The 16,602-nt window shown below is 34.7% G+C and overlaps 2 protein-coding genes across 2 annotated transcripts in view; both read right to left on the bottom strand.

Annotated features, from left to right (window-relative positions):
• Positions 1-14,494, bottom strand: part of LOC106471750 (sushi, von Willebrand factor type A, EGF and pentraxin domain-containing protein 1-like) — a 46,128-nt gene extending 31,634 nt beyond the window's left edge. The window contains exons 1-11 of the mRNA XM_022400356.1: positions 14,445-14,494; positions 13,428-13,573; positions 10,612-10,812; positions 10,259-10,486; positions 8,027-8,230; positions 5,467-5,694; positions 4,382-4,585; positions 3,967-4,194; positions 1,786-1,989; positions 1,374-1,601; positions 337-540 (exon numbers count right to left, since the gene is read on the bottom strand). Coding sequence (XP_022256064.1) covers positions 337-540; positions 1,374-1,601; positions 1,786-1,989; positions 3,967-4,194; positions 4,382-4,585; positions 5,467-5,694; positions 8,027-8,230; positions 10,259-10,486; positions 10,612-10,812; positions 13,428-13,573; positions 14,445-14,494 — 2,125 coding nt within the window. The remainder of the gene's footprint in view (positions 1-336; positions 541-1,373; positions 1,602-1,785; positions 1,990-3,966; positions 4,195-4,381; positions 4,586-5,466; positions 5,695-8,026; positions 8,231-10,258; positions 10,487-10,611; positions 10,813-13,427; positions 13,574-14,444) is intronic.
• Positions 14,478-16,602, bottom strand: part of LOC106471748 (sushi, von Willebrand factor type A, EGF and pentraxin domain-containing protein 1-like) — a gene marked incomplete at its 5' end in the record, with an annotated part of 31,701 nt that continues 29,576 nt past the window's right edge. Inside the window, 2 exons of the mRNA XM_022400357.1 lie at positions 14,478-14,645; positions 15,363-15,577. Of these exons, the coding sequence (XP_022256065.1) occupies positions 14,613-14,645; positions 15,363-15,577 (248 nt within the window). The remainder of the gene's footprint in view (positions 14,646-15,362; positions 15,578-16,602) is intronic.

The raw sequence follows: 16,602 nt of genomic DNA, 5'->3' as shown, positions 1-16,602 counted from the left end.
ACCAAACACTTGAAAACGTATTTATTACAAGACTAAATCTTTAAAAAATCATTGGAACACCAAACACTTGAAAACGTATTTATTACAAGACTAAATCTTTAAAAGATCGTTGGAACATCAAACACTTGAAAACACGTTTGTTACAATACTAACTCCGTAAAGAATCGTTGGACACCAAACACTTGAAAACGTGCTTACTATGTGTTAATTCCTTAAACGATCAAAATCTTAAAGACATTATTTTAACATCAAAAATTTAAAACCTATTCAGTACAGTATTTTTCATAAGCAGAGCTAATAAAGATAAAAACGAACATTGTTTTTGAGAATATTTACTTAAACACTTTGGAGTTTGGGTGATATTCCATTGTAAATTAGGCTGGCATATTCTGGATATTAACTTTGATTGGCTGACCGGTACGACATATCCACTGTCACAGTGAAGACTACAAACTGACCCGGAGGTAAGGTCACCATGCTCTCCGGGAGTACACCGAATAGATCCATGATTCACTCTTGGTGGGCGGTTACATTGTGGTGCTGAAAAATAAATATCAGGTATAATAACATTGACAAGAAACTCAGTCCAGTCCCATCAATGTAACGAAATTATAGTTAATGTCAAAATCTAACAGATAAACTCCTAGGTCCAAGTCATTAATTCAGTTTTTTGATGATGACAACATAACTGAATCTGAAAGTTGGAGGCAATTTTGCTAAAGATAAATATTAGATGTTTATTATAAATAATTTATGCATTATTTACTAAAGGTTAATCACGTTACTCAAGGGGTAATATATATGTAAACGTATATGGTAAAACATTTAGGAATTAATTATTCGTGCTGAAAACAGACAGGTTGTAAGTTAGATATTTGGTATTGTCATATGAATTGTTTTAATCGAGTGTCAGAAAACGACAAATTGCTGAACGTTCAAAAAATAACACATTGGTTTTGGTGTACGTTAAACATCACGTAAATTATTACGGTTTTAAGACATATATATATGACGTAAAATGTATCCTAGCAACACAGTCCAGAGTCTAGATGTTTAAAAGCCATTTTAGTTTTCAGCAACATTTTCGTGGGAAGATTACTAATTTTTGTGATCATTCTAATGAATAGTTTCTTTTGCTATAATATCACGAAATGTTAATGTCTGCCCCTGATGAAGAAAGGCCTATCTTTTTCAAGTGCTCGAGTTATAGGGGTTTCTTTTTCTTTAGTCTTTAATCAATTTTTCAACCTAAATATTTTACTAACATCATAGAGGAATTAATACTTACAATTAGACTCAATAATTAAATCTGATCAACAAAAGTTAAAAGGGCTTTACAGAGGTGTTACATTGTAGAAGACAACACGAATTACCTTCCACTATTATTCCGTAATAACAAACCCCAGTGGTCAAGAGTTCAGGATCTACAGCGTCACACGTGTTGATGTATTCTCCAGGCTCTAGCTCACCCTCCAGTGTACACTCCACATCCACATCTCTGCCGTTTCCAGCTATAAACCTAGGTTTCTTTATCCGAGCAACTCCTCCTTCACTCACCAGGGTTTGGTTGGTGCAGTTCACAGGTTTTGGTGGGTAAGCCCCTTTGACAAACAGAAAAGTAGAAATCAGTTTCATGTATATAACGATATTATAGTTCATGTTCTTAGGCATCATTTGGAATACTGTCTACAGTTTTGGTCTTGTCATCGAAGGCACATAAAATGAAACAAAACGCACTTAATAGCTTTAAGAAAAATCATAATCAGAAGTATAAAAGAAACTCACTCCAACATTCGGGCACTTTCGTTATATCCCACTTCAAATCGGACAAACAAAACCTTTTTGCGATTTCTGACTGACTTGTTGGGATTACAAAGCCCTCTTCACAATCGTAGCTACAAACGGCTCCAACCGTTAAATCACCAGATTTTCCAGGTAAACAATGAACGATTCCGTGATCCACTGTCGGCGGGGGTTCACATTTTGGCTCTGAAAGTGATGGAGCAACTCAACACCAGATGGCAGCATTCATCAAGAATATTTAATCATTATTTATTTATTATTTGGAAGAGAAATATGATAAAAGACAGTTAGTATTTATCGTACGGTTCACAACCATCAGAACTAAGAATTTACTAATAATGCAGACTGTCAAGACGTTGAAACATACAAAGATTTTTCAAACTTTGACTTATGCTCTTTGACCAAACAAACTAAAATATAATAGAATAAATAACTGAATATTCTGGTTGTCTATTATTTACACATACACATCTAACCCCATAAGAAATATCATATTTTAATGGTTATGAATTGGTTGTACTGCAGTTAACACTATGCGCAAAATTCAGCCAAATGTGTACCAACGAAATAGCCTCCTGCTAAGGAAACGGAAGACGATGTAGTCATGAAAATGTGCACAAAAGTACGTTGGTGATAAGTAGATTAATAAACTATAATCATGAAGACGTGCACTGAAAAAATAGTCTTGTGTTAACTAAACAGAAGACAATGTAGTCATGAAAATGTGAACTGAAAGATTAGTCTTAGGACAAGTAAATGAGTAATATTATAGTTACGAAAAGGTGCACCTAAACGTAGTAACGTATTAAATAAACGAGAGACAGAGTTGTCATGAAATTCGTACTAATAAAGTAGTCTTGGGATAAAAAAACGAGAAAACTATAGTCTCGAAAACTTTGATCAAAAAGTAGTCTCGTGATAAATAAATAAAAATATTATAGAAATATACTATAAATATGTTTCATTGAACTTCTCACAACAAGACCTGTCAGGTCAGTCTGGGAGAATAGTGTAAGATTTCAACTATTATAGTTTAAACTCAACTTTATCTTATTGAGAGAGTACTTTACACATTTTTAAAAACGCTATCTTAATTGAATATTAATTGTTTTTTTTAGAAGAAGAAACTTAGTTTAATGTGACGTAGCTGAATTAAAAAGAACTGATGAAAACTTAGGAAACTATATAAACCAGGACTACAAAGTAAATTATTGAAAACATTATACAACTAGAAGCCCGCAACATCATAACCCAACAAAAAAGAAAACTGAAACCTATTTATAATGACAAAGCACTACATCACTAGTTAGGTACCCTTGATATAATTGGTCAAAGTATCCTCTAACAACTTATGAGATGCGATCAGCCTAGGAGATTTAGGTTACTGAACTATAAAATCATCATCACTAAAATTATGAACTACGTAGCAAATAAAAATGCTATACTATCCTACTTAGTCTCCACAACTTCTAAATAATAAACACGTCTGAAAGTTGCTAATATTAGCACTATTTTTGTTCCATGAATGCCATATTTTGGTTACTCCAAACATTGTGTATTCTGTTGTTTGTTGTTAAGCATAAAGAGCTATCTGTACTGTGCCCATCACGGGTATCGAAACCTGGTTTTTAGCGTTATATGCCTCTAGACTTATCTCTTAGTCACTGGGGGTGGGAGCTTTAAGTATTATAACACAAATCCACCAAAATTCAACTTGGACAACAGCTCAATTAAATATTTTCTGGTAAATTTTAACTACCTTATAATTATTTGTATAACAGTCAAAATGTTCAACTAATCCCATCAACATTATGTACACCGTAAAAAAATAAAGGTCAAATGCTCAATTAATTACATCAACGCTGTGTTCACCTTAAAACTAATGGCCGAAATGTTCAACTGATCCCACCAACACTGTGTACAACTTAAAAAATAACAGTCAAAATGTTCAACTAATTCCATCAACATTATGCACACCGTAAAAAAACTAATGGTCAAAATGTTGAATTAATCTCACCAACAAAACTAATTTTCCGCTTATTAAGACAATGAAATAATGTTATCGTGGTTAGGCCTGAGAGTACATATACGAGAAAGGTGTCGCAACACCGTTTCGATAGTAAAAGGTGTTACTTCCTTACTATTTCGTTCAGAGAAATGTACCTGAAATTTGAATTTTGTAAGAGCATTCTGCAGTGGTCTGTAGCTCCGAATCAGTGGCTTTACACGTGTTGATGTATTCTCCAGGTTCCAGTTCACCCTCCAGTGTACACTCCACATCCAAATCTCTCCCGTCTCCTGCTACAAACCTGGGTTTCTTTACACGTGCCACTCCATCATCAGCCACCAGGGTTTGGTTGGTGCACATGATAGGTTTGGGCTTAATAAGCACTATTGTTGTAAAAGGAGAAAAAACAATAAAAAAAAAACGGAGAGAGATGAAAATAAATGTATAAATATATGAAATATAAACCTGTCAATATGTTCGTCCAAAAACTGCGAAGGCATAAAAATTTTAAAATTAAGTAAGTAATCATTCTGCTAAACTTGAGATCAAAACAATAACTAGAATACTTACATAAACAGTTAGGAACCACACTTATGTTCCACTGTAGGTTGGAAAGACATACCGTCCTTGTGAAATCTGATTGGCTGACTGGGATGACGTAACCATCATCACAATGATAGTGACAAATTGTTCCAATAGTTAGTTCACCAAGATCTCCAGAGATGCATCTCGTCTGCCCGTGGTCTAATCTCGGTGGAAAGATACACTTGAGAGCTAAAGGACGGAAACAATCTAATGCATTAGAAAATTAACTAGAAAGAAATCAGACAAAACGTATTCCAGTTTTATCATTTGTTAAAGCAAACTTCAAAGAATACTTAAAAACACCGTTTTGGAGTAGAAATAGAAGCAGTAAATTTGAACTTATGCAACAAGCTTGGTGTTAAAGATAAGGTTTCACACCTTAGGTGTCAAAGATGAATCTAAACTCTTACGTAACAAGTTTCGTGAGAAAATAAGGTTTTAAATCCTACATTTCATACGTAAAAATATTCGTTTGAGAACTGTTGTTAAAAGTTTGGGAAACTGAGTGTTAATATAATATTTACTCATTTAATAGTTTATTACAAATTTCCAGTTTTCGAAGGAAACTGAAAAGAATTTTATAATGGTTATTTTTGTACATAAGAACAGGAAATTATTTCGACATGTTGTATATAATATATAATTCTTATTTTTTAGGTTCACGTGGATGAGACAGTGAGATATATTCTTACTTGTTAGGTTCACGTGGAAGAGACGGTGATATGTATTCTTACTTGTTACGTTAACGTGGAAGAGACAGTGAGATATATTCTTACTTGTTACGTTCACGTGGAAGAGACGGTGATATGTATTCTTACTTGTTACGTTAACGTGGAAGAGACAGTGAGATATATTCTTACTTGTTACGTTCACGTGGAAGAGCACTGTCTCTTCCACGTTAACGTAACAAGTAAGAATATATCTCACTGTAGATATATTCTTACTTGTTACGTTAACGTGGAAGAGACAGTGAGATATATTCTTACTTGTTACGTTCACGTGGAAGAGACGGTGATATGCATTCTTACTTGTAACGTTAACGTGGAAGAGACAGTGAGATATATTCTTACTTGTTACGTTCACGTGGAAGAGGCAGTGAGCAGCAGTTTGAAGTTCGTTATCCGTAGCTTTACACGTGTTGATGTATTCTCCAGGTTCCAGTTCACCCTTCAGTGTACACTCCACATCCAGATCTCTCCCGTCTCCTGCTACAAATCTGGGTTTTTTTACACGTGCCACTCCATCATCAGCCACCAGGGTCTGGTTAACACAGTTTAAAGGGGTTGGTGGAATAACTTCTGTTCACGAAAATAAACGAAAATTATACGCAGTTGCTTTATCACACAGAGACTAAGTAGGATTTGAATAAGATTTCTAGTAAACAGAAAAGAAGTAGGGTTCACAAGAACATTTTAACTTATACAGGCGATATAGGATTCATAAGTTTTAACATATACAGGCGATGTAGGGTTTACAAGAACATTTTAACATACACAGGAGATGTAGGGTTCACAAGAACACTACTGTACACAGAGACGATGTAGAGTTCACAAGAATATTTTAACGTACACAGGCGATATATGGTTCACAAGAACATTTGTAGTATACAGAAAAGAAGTAGGGTTCACAAAAACATTTTAGCATACACACACGGTTTAGGGTTCTCAAGAACATTTTAACATACCCAGACGATGCAGGGTTCTCAAGAACATTTGTAGTGCACACAGACGAAGTAGGATATACAATAACATTTGTAGTACACACAGACGAAGTAGGGTTCACAAGAACATTTTTAGTACACGGAGACGAAGTAGGGTTCACAAGCTATACTATAACTGTTCCAGTCTCAAGAAATCTGCACAAATCCAGAAAGAATTTTGTTAATGGGTAGTGGGTAGCTTGCATAACCGTTATAACCTGTTTCTAAGAAACGGTGCCTTTACTTTTAAAAATTAGGTAAGTTCAGAGATTTATTACATTTTTATAAAACCTATGGGGTCGGTATATACTTAAAACTGAAACATCGTAAATTCCGCTTAGCACGAGCAACAAATAAAAAGTTTATAACATACAGTATGTAGTTATTTGTGTTTTTTCCCCAGTGGCAAAAATCTTTTGGTTACGTCATTGAGGATTTCTAAGCTACACCGTCGTATACCAGTCTTGTTCTTAGAGCAGGGCGTGATTTTATGATTATCTTGCACAGACTCAAATCCAAGTATCCATGGTTCGTGTCCCATTGCATTAAAACATTCTCCACACTTTGGAGCCGTGAGTACGTTATAAGAGTGAAAGTAAAACCTCACTTCTTGATCAGATAAGAGTAGTTTAAAAGTTGGCGGTGAGTACTGTTGATTAGCTGCCTTCCCTCTAGTTTATCAGTTCAAAATTAGGGACAGCTAGCTCTTGTATGGAGATTGTTGCAAAAATCTAAGCCAAAATTTTCTTTTTAACAAAAGCAAGAAAGTTAAGACTGAAAATGCCATGTGTAATCCCATAACTTGTGTGACTAAAACAACGCCTGGAGGTGAGATTATCGATTCGAATCCTACTTGGTTTTCTTTCCATTTCTCCAGAACTGCAGAATTTTACATTCTGCTTTATACAATATCCAAAAATTGTAGGGAATGTTGAATCAAATCTTCGTTTTAGAAATTTGCAATATGTTGTTGGGAATGTTTGATCTCCACCAGGAAATACGTTAACTGAAAACGAAAGAGATTTTTCTAACGACGCAAAAATAAGTAAAGAAAATAAAATAAGTCGCGTTTATCGATTCTTTGAAACTGATTACTTGAATTTGCTTGCTTTTTGTTAAGCACAAAGCTTCAAAATGGGCTATCTGTGCTGTGCACACTAGGAGTATCGAAAACCTGTTTTTAGAGTTATAAACCTTAAAACTTACCACTGAGCCACTGCAGGGAGGGGGACTACTATAATTTGTAGGTTTAATTAGACACTAGGGAGAAAACTCTGCTTCGTGTATGTAGCATTTTTGATTGTGGTATTTTGTACTGAATACACAAAATTTATAAAATGTAAAGATAGTAATGTGTATTTAAAGTAATTAAAACAGTTAAGTGACCTGTCTAGACTTCTCACGTAAGAGGTTTAGTACGTAGGGTTCTCAATGAATCTGGTGGCCGTGCGGGGAGTCTCAATGTCTGCGAGATTAAACTTAAGGGAGTTAAGCCTATTCCATAACACGATATATCCATTAAACACCTCTAGTGCAAAAGACGCTTTGAGCCGAATGGTGTAATCAAAAATGACAAATCGATAGACACTTTCTAAACCTGGATATCGGAGCAAGTGTTAAAACTCAACAAGGTGACGGTACCAGTACTCTAAGTATCTATAAACAAACGAAGAAATTCTCACACAAAACCTTAATACTTAAGCACTGCTGTTTGGAATGTGGCTCACAGGGATCACAGATCTATTCACCAAATACCTTTCCCTTTGCAATACATGGTACTATCCATACCCATCCCTCCTCTGGCATATGGTGACGTCACCCGTACTTCCCTATTCCTAATTTCCTTTTTGCATAGTTTAATGAACTTTAAAAAGCTTTCCATCCACTCACACACGTTATGTTTAATTATTTAGACTTCGCTTCTGACCTACCTTTGCACTCCGGAACGTGAGTCATATTCCATTTTCTAGTCCGCAGACACTCAATCGCCTTGGTTCTTGACTGACTCCTTGGAATAACATAGCCCTCGTGGCAGTGGTACTTGCAAGTAGTTCCTACTGGGTATCGGCCAGATTGAGGTGAACACCCTTCAACAACGCCGTGTTCAATCACCGGCGGGGGGTCGCAGCTAGCAGCTAATGTGTAGTTCATGAGAAACACTCGTTTAAGAAAATTAAGTCATGTTTTCTTCTGATATTAGTGATATTGATGGTGGGAAAACCCTCAACATAGATAAGCTACTGAAATACTACATAGCTTTACTAAGAGCAGTGTAAGCATAAGTTTGACATTTCTATCTTCCCACATCAACTACTGTAACACCTGACAATGTAAAGAATATACAGACTGTTCTCTACGTTTTAACTAACTTTTTTAAAAATTGATTACGAGATTTCGGCCCTCTTATCCGTGCCTTCATCGGGCAATAATACACTGAATTATAGCAATTCGTTTACCTGTGAAACACTATAAAGGCAACAGTCCTAACAATACCTGAAATCTAGTACTAAATTTATTAACCAAGTAGAAATTGCTGAAAATGAATTATGACAGTTACAAAGATTTAAACTTTTACGTAAATTAACCAATCGAAACCGCGATCTTTTTAGCTGTACAAAAACATGTCTAATACGCGCTGTTGTTTAAAATATGTAAGACCAAACAATTACTTCAATATAATAACATGAAAAAAAAATACAATCATAAGTACTGTATAGAAAAATAACAGCCCCCATAAATTAAAGGCTTAATACCATGTCGATATCACTGTTGTTTTCATCAATACCCACTGGTGGTCCACTGTCTTCTGCTTGGATGGCAATAGCTTCTTTGATTTTTCTCCGTTTGGTGTTTTATTCTCTGTTTATTATTTTTACCAGTTCAATATGTCTTCGTTTTCCTGAACACGAAAACCTGTAACTGGTGTGTTTGTAGCACAGTTTTAATGGTAAATATTTAAATCTTGACAATAACAGAAGTTGTGTTTCTTCAATGTATTATTTATCAAAGTCAAACTGACAGTTATAAACAACGTTCCTTGTGAAAGGATTGGGAACTGAGGATTTTACTTTTGTAAGATTGTCACGTGGTGTAGGAGGACTTATGAAGACTACGATATTGTCAAGTTTATTCATCATCCTACAAAGTCCCCCCCCCCTATGCCTGGTACATAAAGAAAAGTGTTTTTTGTTTCCTTTGTGATTACCAGGTTGTGGTTTATTGGTAGCTGAGACAGATTGACCACACAGATAAGCTACTGAAATACTACATAGTTGTATGGTTTTTGAATATTTTCTCAAGATGTCTAATTCTTCATCTAGGTAAAGAAAGAGAGGAGAACACACCCGTAACTCTAGAGTTTAGTGGTTTAACGACCCGGGTTTTGTCAGATATTGTATGACATGAACAAATATTTAGATCTTCATGTGTTTGAGTCTTTCCAACAAACTCGTGTCCATATGAACCAGAACATCGAGGAATAGAAGTGTTATGGACTTAAAGTCGCATGGAAAATTTTATGTAATTAAAGACCATAAAACAATCGAATCTTCTACTCGACGTATCTTACCCACATATGAGGGTGATGAGAATACGTTGTTTAACTAGAGTGTTCAAAGTGCTACATGAATATTTCTGCTACTACATGTGATAAAGGTGAAGAGCTATGTGGGTGATAAGGATGAACCCATTTGAGTACCTTCTAACATTCTGTAAAACTGACCATTCTAGTGGAAGCAGCTAGCTGGAAGTGAGATGTAGTCACTCAACCATTTTTATATGGGTGATGAGAATGAACCCATTGGTAGAAGGTATTCTGTAAAACTAACCATTCTAGTGGAAACAGTTAGCTGGAAGTGAGATGTAGTCACTCAACCATTTTTATATTATTTTTATGGTATCCTTGACAGGTATCTCAGTAAAAAGTATAAGTGTGATATTAGACTATGCATGAGTTATTAAGCAGTTTTGATGATATTCGCCATGTTAACATAGATTAGTACATTATATCCATCTTACTAGTAGGTGACTTTTTATAGATTTATTCACTTATCTGTGCGTAAGAATTTCTTGAAGAACTCCAAAACTAGCTCTTTATATGTAAGAGTATATAAAACGTTGCTTAATTCTGAAATATTTTATCAATTTTGTTCAAAGGTATTTACCTATAATGATCACATCATATCGACATTCGGTAAATGTTCTTAACTCCGGGTCAATACTATTACAGGTGTTTATGTACTCTCCAGGCTCCAGCTCACCCTCCAGGGTACACTCCACATCCAGATCTCTCCCGTCTCCTGCTACAAACCTTGGTGTATTTATCCGAATCTTACCATTTTCTGCTACCAGGGTTTCGTTTGCGCAATTTGTGGGCTTAGGTAGGACAGCCTCTGGAAAGAAACGATAATTCATATTCTGAAATTTTTCGAGCTATTGATTTCCGTAAATGACATATACTTGATTGAATAAGTATCGTCTAAAGTTAGGAAAGATTCTTCCACTTGATTAATCTTACCCTTGCAGTTGGGGACTTCCGTTGTATTCCACCGACTATCAGGCAAGCACTGGCTGATGGACTTTGGTAACTGGCTTGTTGGGATAACAAAACCCTCTTGACAACTGTACGTACACATTGTTCCTATAGGATATTCTTCATTACCATAAGAGCATCGAGTATAACCGTACAATATCTCTGGAGGAGGAATACAGTCTGGTCCTGAGAAAATACAAAGTAATAACAGTTACTTCTGAGTTTCAAGATTGAGTATAACCGTACAATATCTCTGGAGGAAGAATACATTCTGCTCCTGAGAAAATACAGAGTGATAACTATTACTTCTGAGTTTGAGGATTGAGTATAACAGTACAATATCTCTGAAGAAAGAATACATTCTTCTCTTGAAAAAATACAGAGTAATAACTATTACTTCTGAGTTTGAGAATTGAGTATAACCGTACAGTATCTCTGAAGAAAGAATACATTCTGCTCCTGAAAAACTACAGAGTAATAACTATTACTCCTGAGTTTGAGGATTGAATATAACTGTGCAATATATCTGAAGGAGGAATACATTCTTCTCTTGAAAAAATAAGCAAAATAATAACATATTCTCGAAAGTTATAAATTTATATATTAAAACTGGACCTACTGTTTAACAATTTAAATATTTATCTTTTTAAAACTCAAAAGAATGTCTCAATTTGGAATAACAACAAAATGGAGTCTTCAAAACTCTTTTTTTTATCTCTTATCATATTATATACCACACTAATCAGCACACAATTCATTACGGAAAGGAACAATGTAGAGAAACTACAATAGAAAGTAATACCACCATTGTCTAGTAAACACTTGAAACTGTTCATATATAATTACAAGAAGAAACAATATAGAGAAACTACAATAGAAATAATACTACCATTGTCTAGTAAACACATGAAACTGTTCATATATTAATACAAGAAGGAACAATGTAGAGAAACTACAATAGAAAGTAATACTACCATTGTCTAGTAAACACATGAAACTGTTCATATATAATTACAAGAAGAAACAATATAGAGAAACTACAATAGAAAGTAATACTACCATTGTCGTGTAAACACATGAAACTGTTTATATATTAATACAAGAAGGAACAATGTAGAGAAACTACAATAGAAAGTAATACTACCATTGTCTAGTAAACACATGAAACTGTTCATATATTAATACAAGAAGGAACAATGTAGAGAAACTACAATAGAAAGTAATACTACCATTGTCTAGTAAACACATGAAACTGTTTATATATTAATACAAGAAGGAACAATGTAGAGAAACTACAATAGAAAGTAATACTACCATTGTCTAGTAAACACATGAAACTGTTTATATATTAATACAAGAAGAAACAATATAGAGAAACTACAATAGAAAGTAATACCACCATTGTCTACTTGTTCATGTAAGAAGTTTTAAAATACATGTTGTTTTCTAATATAGATATTGGCCTGACTAGGGCAGATGAAACCCAGGTTCAGAGGACTTATGAGAGCTTATATGAATCATGCTTTATGCTCCTAAATACATAAAGATATTATGACATAAAACACTATTTTTAAAATTAAAAACAGAACTCGTTCTGATTCTGAAAAATGTCCAAACGTTACGTGAAGCGTAGTAATGTTTTTTTATTATGTTCATAAAACGTTAAAATATTGAATATCGTCCACAGAGGTTCACGTTTTCTTGCTTTCGCATTTGTGAAGTCCCTCAAATTTTGGATTTATCCAGTTCTTTGAGTTTTTACATTCAAGGCTTAGTAAAGTGTGGTCTCTTTGCGTCATCGTTGACCTTAGGTACGTTTTTATCATATTGAGTTTGGAGAAATTTCTGTCGTTGGAGGCCACAGAAACTGGAATGGAGAACCCTTAACACTCCTCTTGTATCCTTGACTTCGAAAATGCACGGCATATGCGTGGAATGAAATTATCTGGCTAACAAGGTCTTTTGATACGTCACTTGAATATTTATCAACATAAGCCGATATCTGACTAAAATGATCCACATCTGAGAGCCTCAACAGAACTTTGGGGAAAAAATTGATAAATATGCGCAACTTCCTACAAATCCTTTCTTAATCTGATTGTAGCACGAGTTGACTGCAGACAAACAAACATTAACTTTGATCGACCTTTTTCTTCTGTGCTTAATTTCGTTTCAAAGTTCCACTTTTGTGCTAGTGACGCCATTTAACTATAGGTATACATGAACCCAGGAATATCTTCTATGAACTGGTCACTCTTTATCACCTCCACCTCTTCTCTCCAAACTCACAATAAATATCCTCGACTGACTTTAAAGTTTTAGCTAAGGACCACACAAGAAATGCTCGTTGAAGAATATAAATAATATAAATAAGTCAGTAATAATACGCATACTGATAACATTGTAATATAAATAAATCTGTAATAACACGTACACCAATAAACCTGTAATATAAGTAACTCTGTAATAACACGCATACTAATAACCTTGTAACATAAATAAGTCTGTAATAACACGCATACTAATAACCTTGTAACATAAATAAGTCTGTAATAACACGCATACTAATAACATTGTAATATAAATAAATCTGTAATAACACGTACACCAATAAACCTGTAATATAAATAAGTCTGTAATAACACGCATACTAATAACCTTGTAATATAAGTAACTCTGTAATAACACGCATACTAATAACCTTGTAACATAAATAAGTCTGTAATAACACGCATACTAATAACCTTATACATTTTGCTAACTCATTAAAGCACTTCGTAATCTTACGCAATGTTTCTTACGTTTCACACTGATTTTGTAGCGACATTTTCCTTTGGTTTGTAGCTCCACATCAGTAGCTTCACACGTGTTGATGTATTCTCCAGGCTCCAGTTCACCCTCCAGTGTACACTCCACATCCAGATCTCTCCCGTCTCCTGCTACAAACCTGGGTTTTTTTTACACGAGCTACTCCTCCTTCAGCCACCAGGGTTCGGGCGGTACAGTCTCCGGACTGTGGTTGGACAGCTTCTGTTAGATAACATATTATCATTATTAGAACCAGCAACAACGTGTTAAGAAAACGTCATTAGCTGAAATGCTTAAATTAATTTTCAGCATTTCTTAAGAATTGGACTCGAATTTACACTTTGTTGTTAAGCCCAAAGATATACGATGGGCTAACTGTGTTCTGCCCACTGCAGGTAGCGAAACCCGAATTTTAGCCTTATAATCTTTCTGACTTACCGATGGGCACCTGGGAATATTTTTTCGTTAAAACAACAACAACAAAAGAATATAGTTTTACAGGAGAAATATTTTCGAAGGAATGTACCAACGTTTATTTTACAAATAATATCGCCCCTCCAGTGGCACAGCGGTAAGTCTGCGGACTTACAACGCTAGAATCCGGGTTTCAATACACGTGGTGGGCAGAGCACAGATAGCCCATTGTAGCTTTGTGCTTAATTACAAATAATATCATAGTAATATAATGCAACTGTTTAAATAGAAATTCATATAAGCGATTAACTACTAAAAAACATAAAAGTTTTATTATATTAATAATATTAAAAATTATATAACAAAAAGTTTAATCTTGCCGAATATTTCATATCAAGCACTTACACTCACGTGTATTAATTAATGACAACTTAGATTTAATCTTTGGGTGTTAAGTTATACCACATATAGATGTACACATAGAGAATTAGCGAATCTTGTAAATATCTAAACCATCGAGCACAGAGTATATTTATTATATCACGTTATTAATGTTGAAAGATGTTCTATGGTAAACTTCTATAACTACAATCTACCTTTGCACTCTGGTATTTTGGTTGTGTTCCATTTGAGATGAAAAAGGCATTGTCTGTAAATAAGACTTGACTGACTGGTTGGAATGACATATCCTTCCTTACAGTGGTAAACGCAGAGAGACATAGGCTTATGAATATTTTGTGTATTGCTACACTCCACGTATCCGTTTAGAATCTCGGGCAGAGAGTCACATTCTGACGCTGTTAAATGAAACAGATAAAAACAAAAGCTAATACCCCTTTGTCCTATAATTAAATGAAACGCTAATACACTACAACCATTCGGTACGTTGCCTGGCACTTTGAAAATGCACCTTTAACTAACTTTGACAGTAATCAAGGATTAGGGAAGAAGAAACTAAAGAACTTCAATGTAAGTCAATGATTTGTACTTTCAAACATGTTCTATTAATTCAGTTACATAAATAATGTCAGAATTAAATGACATAACCTTACATTATATGATATAACTGTAAAGAAGCCATATCAGTCAATGAAATAATGTAAAATTCTCTATGAAGGGATACAAGAAAAAGAATTCAAACCTTTTTAAATTTTATCTGTAAATATAAATATTTGGGGCTTATTAATTTTAATCTTACACTTAAGAAATAATATAATTAACCCCAAAGTTCGTACCATAATAATTTGAACACGTGAACGTTTCTACATCATATTATATTATAAAATTTGAACACGTGAACGTTGCTATATTATATAATTTAAACACTTGAACGTTTCTACATCATATTATATTATAAAATTTGAACACGTGAACGTTGCTATATTATATAATTTAAACACTTGAACGTTTCTACATTATATTATATTTTATTATATTATAAAATTTGAACACTTGAACGTTTCTACATTATATTATATAATCTTCCTCTTCGATCTCCCACCTTGTATTACTACCTCATACACGCAGAGACTTGACAGTTGCAGCTCAGGGTCAGTGGCTTTACACGTGTTGATGTACTCTCCAGGCTCCAGTTCACCCTCCAGTGTACACTCCACATCCAGATCTCTCCCGTCTACTGTTACAAATCTGGGTTTCGTTACACGAGCTATTCCACCTTCTGCCGTCAGGACTTGGTTGGTGCAACCCAAATGCTTAGGTGTTGTTGTTTCTGATGGATATCGTAGAGAGAAGATTTAGTTAACACCACACAGCTGTTTAGAGTAAACACTGTAAATGTTGTGCTTTTCACACTATTCATATATCTACAATAAACATAGTAGATGACGTACTTTTAACACCACTCAACTATTTACAACAAACAGAGTAGATGTTGTGCTTTTAACATAATTCATATTGTTATGACAGCGGGAGTCACGTGACGCTGGTGGCACGCGATGAATTTCTCCAATGATCATGAATGATCGGGAAGGCCCGAGATTATTCGAGACGCCTCCTTCTTTAGTATATAAGCCTGGCAGGGAAAGCCTGCAAGATTGAATGAAGAGAGTTCCGGGTAATTTACTGTGGAATTACTGTGTACTAAAAGTTTGTATCGAGGAAGAATAAACTGGTTTAATTAAGAAAGGACTTGTATCACTGAAGTTCCTCTGAAATAATTTCTACCGGAAATTATCAAACAAGCAAATACTTAACAAATTGGTGTCAGGGAGTGGGATGGAAAAAAAAAGATGGAAACGAGAAGTGGCAAATCAAACTACAGCTTAGCATATTTGATGGCAGTAATACAAGAACAGCAAAAGAAACAAGAAGAACGTGAAAAGAAACAAGAAGAGAGATAACAGCAGTGGCAAGAAAATCTGCAACAGTGTCAGCTCGAACAGCAAAATAAACAAGAGAAATCACAGCAGTTGTTGGAGGAAAAAGAAAAGAAACAAGAAGAACGAGAAAATAAACAGGAAGAGAGACTACAGCAGTGGTTGGAGGAGAAAGAAAGTGAACAAGAAGAAAGTCTACAATAGTTGAGAGAAAGCCAGCATACACAAATAGAAAAAAATAGTAAATTTCAAAGTGAATTAAATATATTAAAGTACGATTTACTGTCTTTTACACAGGGAGGATATATTAGCCATGGACCTAATCAGCCCCAAACCTGGGCACAAGAGAACTCAATGCTGGCAACTTCAACACAGGGAAGATGCCACGGCAGGAAAGGCTACTACACAGGAAGGGTGT

This window comes from Limulus polyphemus, unplaced genomic scaffold (genome assembly GCF_000517525.1).
Source record: "Limulus polyphemus unplaced genomic scaffold, Limulus_polyphemus-2.1.2 Scaffold4832, whole genome shotgun sequence".
NCBI classification, from domain to species: domain Eukaryota; kingdom Metazoa; phylum Arthropoda; class Merostomata; order Xiphosura; family Limulidae; genus Limulus; species Limulus polyphemus.
The sequence above is the reverse complement of the archived record's forward strand: the minus strand, read 5'-3'. Positions and strand labels throughout refer to the sequence as shown.